Source organism: Pelecanus crispus, chromosome 6 (genome assembly GCF_030463565.1).
Source record: "Pelecanus crispus isolate bPelCri1 chromosome 6, bPelCri1.pri, whole genome shotgun sequence".
Lineage (NCBI taxonomy): Eukaryota > Metazoa > Chordata > Aves > Pelecaniformes > Pelecanidae > Pelecanus > Pelecanus crispus.
This window is the reverse complement of record NC_134648.1, coordinates 30360787-30366517: the sequence shown is the minus strand read 5'-3', so window position 1 is coordinate 30366517 and position 5731 is coordinate 30360787. Positions and strand designations below refer to the sequence as shown.

The window sequence follows — 5731 nt, the reverse complement described above, 5'->3', positions numbered from 1 at the left end:
GCATTGCTTACAACATAGCAGGGTGGTGCAGGGTTCAACACAGGCTGCACATCAGTACCCGAGTAGTTAAGGGCATCGGCAGTGACATTCTCCTGATTAGATTTCAAAGTTAACGCTGCAGGAAGGGGAATAAGGCAGCCGACACTTCCTTGTACTGTCCCTATGAGCTGTTTGCAGGTGTCACCTTGTCTACTTCATTCAGGTCGTATCGGAAAGGTTTTATTTACACCCATAAAAATGCAAACTTTGTTTCTGTAAATAGGCTTAGGCGGCAGAGCACAGACCTGTACTTTCTGGCGGGCTGTGGGCAAAATCGGCGTTAGAAAATCACTGAACGTGCAAGACCCAGATCCCCTTTGCTCCAGCCAGCACATAAAGGACAGCGATACGAGGTAGCAGAGCGGGTGTTGTTCCCGACACCGCGGCCGCTACCAGTGACCTCCTTCGCGCCCCGGCCCTGCCGCCCACTGCCCAGCAAGGCCGGAGGAACCCGGTGCCGCTCACCCCGTCCTGCCACCTCGCAGCACTTCCCCCGCAGCAAGCCCTTCACTTCTGGCTGCGCGGGGGTGCGGGAGGAGCCCTGCTCAGCCGACCGCTCCTCGCCAAATTGCCCCGGTCGCCCATCGCCCGCGCTGCCCCCGCCGGCGCTCCCCGCCTGCCGCGGCCTGGCCCGGGGCGGGGCGGCGGGGCGGCGGGGCCGGGCCGGGCCCTCCCCCGACATGGCGGCGCGGCCGGGCGGCCGGGGAGGCGCCGAGCGGCGCCCGCGGGGCGTGAATAAAGGGCGGCGGGCGGGGCCGCGGCGCTCCGGGAAGCGCGGGGCCGGCGGCGGGTGAGCGGGTGAGTGGGGCCGGCGGCGGGAGGAGGGCGGCCGGGGCGGGCCGGGCCGGGGCTGACGGCCGTCGGCTGACGGCCCGCGCCCGCCATGACCAGGGCGCAGCTGACGCGGACGGGGATCCTGCGGATGGCGCTGGGCAGCGGCGGCGCCGACCCGCTGCTGCCGGCCGAGGGCGGCGGGGGCCGGCGGGCGCCCTTCCTGCTGCGGGCCCTGCGCATCGCCGTGGTGGTCTGCCTCTACTGGTTCACCTCCATCGCCATGGTCTTCCTCAACAAGTACCTGCTGGACAGCCCCTCTCTGCGCCTCAACGCCCCGCTCTTCGTCACCTTCTTCCAGTGCGCCCTGACGGCCGCCCTCTGCCTGGGCCTCAGCGTGGGGGCGGCCTGCGGGCCCCCCTGCGCGGGCCTGCCTGCCCTGCGCCTCGACCCCAAGGTGTCCCGCAGCGTCCTGCCCCTCTCTGCTGTCTTCATTGGCATGGTCACCTCCAACAACCTCTGCCTCAAGCACGTCGGCGTGGCCTTCTACAACGTGGGGCGCTCCCTCACCACCGTCTTCAACGTGCTGCTCTCCTACCTGCTCCTCAAGCAGACCACCTCCCTCTACGCCCTCCTGGCCTGCGGAGTCATCATAGGTGAGGGGGAGCGGGAGGGGGCTGCACCCACCCAACAGCTGGCCCCATAACCTTGGAGTGCCGGAGGTGGGGTGTCTTCCCCTTGGGAAACCGTCCCCACCTGCACGGTGGTTCCCTGGTGAGGTCGGGTAGCTCAGGGCTTGTGCTTTGCTCTGCCTTGGGCGACCCGCTTCCCATGTCTGGAGCATGTAGGTAACTCGTTAAGAAAGGAAATTACTCTTACTTGACCATGGCTCCCTTTCTTCCTTTGAGCACTAAAACCTATCTACTCTAATGAAGTTTAACTTGCCTTACCTTTTCCCCCCCCCGCCCACAAAGGCCAGAAAACAGCAGGTGGCTTTCTCCCTGTTCTCAAGTGCTTGTTGATTATTAACTTTGGTAACAATAACAGTATTTATCTCAGCACCATTGGGACCATACAATGGAGCCATCCAATTCAGACAGGCTGAATGCAAGTGATGAAGGGTTAGCTGATCAAGCCAAGCATAAAACACCACCAGAAGATCTGGTTGTGTGGTTAGTATGTAGGGCAGGCTTAACGGGAATTGCTTAGAAGGCTTTCATTCCAAAGGCATCGGTAATGCCAAAGGCTACCTTCTGCTGGAGGGCCATTTAGATGCCAAGAATGATGAAATGTTGACTTCAGTCTGGTGCCAGGTGGATGGGTGTTCACTTTGGTGCTTAGACAAGCAGCTGGATTCAGACGAAAATGAGACAAGAGAGTCTCCTCTCCACAGAAGAGGTGAACAGGAACGGAGCTACTGTGTTTTCCACCCAAGTGATGCAAGCAATTGCCTTCAGCTAGTCTTCTGTTCGGGTATTGCCCAGGACTATGGCATCTGCCAGCCTTGCAGGGTTTCTTTAAGACTCTCTCTCGCCCTGGCTCCATCTCCTTTTGCTGGGGGAGCATTGCCCGTATGCCTGTAGCAGCACAGCTGAGCATCCTCTGTGGCCTGACGCAAAGTCCTTCCTGTCTGTGCATTGAACTCATTTGTATTTGGGCTTAGTTTAAAGCACATCAGCCACTTTGCAGGCAACTTCCCAGGTGGCCTCCAACATAAAGCAGCTAATGGAGAGGCTGTGCAGTGCTCCTTCAGTAGCGCATCTCCCCTTTTATGTTTTGCTTACGAACTGGATGGGGAGAGGTCTCCCTCTCTGCCTTGGAAACACAAAGCCTGTAGCTCCTGTTTTGGAGGTGGTTGAAGAGTGCATTACCCATTGAAGAATTTTAATGTGTTGAAGATACTACACTTGGTTTCTGCCTTGTGGTTGTTGTGTTTTTTTTTTTTCCCCTGGGTCAAGCTCCTTAACATTACATCCATGTGTTTACTATCTTTCTATCTTCTTTTCAGACCTATCTTTCCCTTCCTGTTAACAGCACAGCAAAGCCTGTGAGCCTTTTTTTTTTAAAAAAAAAAAAAAGCTTGAGGAATATTTCTTGCTACCCGTGTGTCAGTTTGCTGCCTTTTTCAATTAAAAAAAAAAAAAATCATGATCTCCTGAGAATGACCTATACACAAAAAGTAGCTTTAACTTTAGTTCATGGCTCTTTGGAATAACAGTTTCTAAACTCATGCTGCCTGCTCAGTGTGGGAATCAGTCCTCTGAGATTGAATGATAGCACAGTAAAATTAACCACATTCCCAAAATAAATCTTCCCAGGACACTAGTCATGACACTTTGTGGGTTCACTTAATAGAAAAGGGAAGCCCTTAAGCCTGTCTCTGCTTGTGGTGGTTCAGTATAAGGTAGATGATGAATTGCTGACTGTATGCTTTGACTCCTTCAGCAGTTGTTCAGATGATACCTGATTTGTTTGGTTGCAGGTGGCTTCTGGCTGGGTGTTGACCAGGAGGGAGAGGAGGGCACTCTGTCGTGGCCAGGTATATTCTTTGGGATCTTAGCAAGCCTGTGTGTCTCGCTCAATGCCATCTACACCAAGAAGGTGCTGCCTGTGGTGGATGGTAGCATCTGGCGCCTGACCTTCTACAACAACGTCAACGCTTGTGTCCTCTTCTTCCCACTCATGATGCTGATGGGCGAGTTCCGCACCCTCTACCATTTTGACAAGCTGGGGAGCCCCAGTTTTTGGGGTGTGATGACCCTGGGGGGAGTGTTTGGCTTTGCCATTGGGTATGTCACTGGACTTCAGATTAAGTTCACTAGCCCACTCACCCACAATGTGTCTGGGACAGCCAAGGCCTGTGCCCAAACAGTGCTGGCTGTTATCTACTTTGAGGAGGCAAAGAGCTTCTTGTGGTGGACAAGTAACTTGATGGTTCTGGGGGGCTCCTTCGCCTACACGTGGGTGAAAGGGCTGGAGATGAGAAGGGTGCAAGAGGATCCTAATGTCAAAAGCAGCGAAAGAAATGAGACTGGTGTGTAGGCAGCTCCTGCACCTCTGTTTCTGTGCCCAGGGGGTTAACCTTTGGTGCTCCTTTCCTCCTGGGGAGAAGAAGAGCAAGGAGCAGGAAAACATTCACCCCCAAAGTGTATGGGGAACTGTGTCAGGAACCAGAGCCAAAGACCTGACTGGATCACGTTTTATCCACGGGATCTCACCCTGTATCGGTATTGGGGAGAGCATGTGTTGTAGAGAGCAATCAGGTTTTTTGTGATCTTTTTTTAAAATGATGTTGATATTGCCCTAATCTGGGCAATTGGCATTTCTGGGGGGTGGGCTCATAGCAGACAAAGACTGGGATGGGAGCTTTGTGTAGTTAGGGATCTAGAATTAAGTGAATAAATGCAATCTGAAGTTACAAAATCCTGAACCTCCATGTAAGGAGGAGGCAGGTACCCAGGCTGTTGGGGATAGATGCCAGTAAACTGTTCTGCTGTAAAAGGGTTGGCAACAGCTGTTCTTCCTATTGCCCCCTGTTGTAATATATTCAATATTACATTGAATATGTAAAGGATGGGAAATTCCCTCCCTTCTGGTTCTGTACAATCCTAAGCAGCAGCAGTGCCTCCAGATCTCCTTCCCAAAGAGTCAGTATGACATCCTGCTGAGGTCTCTCCTGTGTTTCTCTCCACCTGGTTTGTTAGTTTGGGAAATCATGCTAAGAACCAGGAATGAAACTTCTTGTTTCCTCTGCACTGTGTCCTGTGAGGGAGAGCGTGCTCTCTCAGGTGGCCTTTCTCGGGGAGGGGCGAGCCTGGCCTCTGCCTCTCTTGGCGACAGGCAGGAAGGCAAAAGTTACTCCGAAACCCTTGCTTCTCTAGGGTGGAGATGCCAGTTCATGGGGCTTGCAACACTCGTCCTCTTTACCCTCTGTGTAGGGGGTAGGTTTGTGTTTGAAAATGGGCTTCTTACAAATTAGGCTTGTTTTGGGGGACTTAATCCATATCTACTTTGGATCTCCTCTGGTGTTTGCAGTTTGTCTTTTGGCTTGTTCCTTTTAAATGCTCCCCCACGTCCAGCCCAGTGAATCCTTCACCCCCAGAAATCCTAATTTTGCTCAGCTGCATCATTCCCTTTACTTGAAACTTGCTGCTGAACATTTAGTTCTGCAGAAATCTCTGCCCCTCCATCTGGTCTCATGCAAGTGCCACCTGAGGTTGCTCCACAGCTGTGATTTTCAATCCCAGGGGTCAGCAGCAACATCTTATAGTCAGCTGTGATATTGCACCAGCTTTCTAAACCCCTGGCCCTGTTATATGTAAAGGGTTATTTGAATAGGGATGCTGAACAGTTTGTGACTGCTTTGTACCCTGCCCTATGGATCCTATGTGATATACCCTGCCCCCATGTGTGATGTCTGGCCACTCCTACTGAAGGACGCTCCATTTCTGCCCAGAATATGTTCCTATCTAATTTTGGGGAGCTTCTGCTCTAGGTTTCATGACCACAGGTACCTTCTCACTCCTTTTCAGTGCAGGGTGCCATTTGGGATCCTGGATTTTTTTTTTTTTTTTTTTTTTTTTACGGGCACTGACGTTTTTAATGTTGCACGTACTGACTTTGTAACGGCCAAATCTGCTTGAATAAAGTCGGGGGTCGCTCTTTGGGTCTGATGGAGGGGTGGGAGCGATGTTTGCAGCATGTGTCGCCATATGGGGGGCGGGGACGGGACACCGGTGACATCCCCCCTCTTGTGCCCAGCTCCGGCCGCTGGGGGGCGGCAGAGCGCCTTTAGAGCCCGCCGCAAGCTCCCGCCCCGCTGCGCTGATTGGCTGTCGCCGCGTACGCGGCGACAGCCAATCAGCGCAGCGGGGCGGGAGCGGCCGGCGCGCGGGGGCCGCGGCGGCAGTTGGCGGTGGCG

The 5731-nt window shown here is 54.0% G+C and overlaps 1 protein-coding gene across 1 annotated transcript; it reads left to right on the top strand.

Moving 5' to 3' along the window:
* Positions 1–922: 922 nt before the first annotated feature.
* SLC35C1 (solute carrier family 35 member C1) lies at positions 923–3852 on the top strand. The gene is made up of 2 exons (XM_075713137.1): positions 923–1466; positions 3293–3852. Exons 1-2 carry the CDS (start codon positions 923–925, stop codon positions 3850–3852), a joined length of 1104 nt encoding a protein of 367 aa, XP_075569252.1.
* The last annotated feature ends 1879 nt before the right edge of the window (positions 3853–5731 follow it).

Coding starts and splice junctions, on each gene's coding strand:
- SLC35C1 (XM_075713137.1), top strand. CDS start 923: ATGACCAGGGCGCAGCTGACGCGGACGGGGATCCTGCGGATGGCGCTG. Junction 1,467..3,292: donor GGCCTGCGGAGTCATCATAG/GTGAGGGGGAGC, acceptor GTTTGGTTGCAG/GTGGCTTCTGGCTGGGTGTT.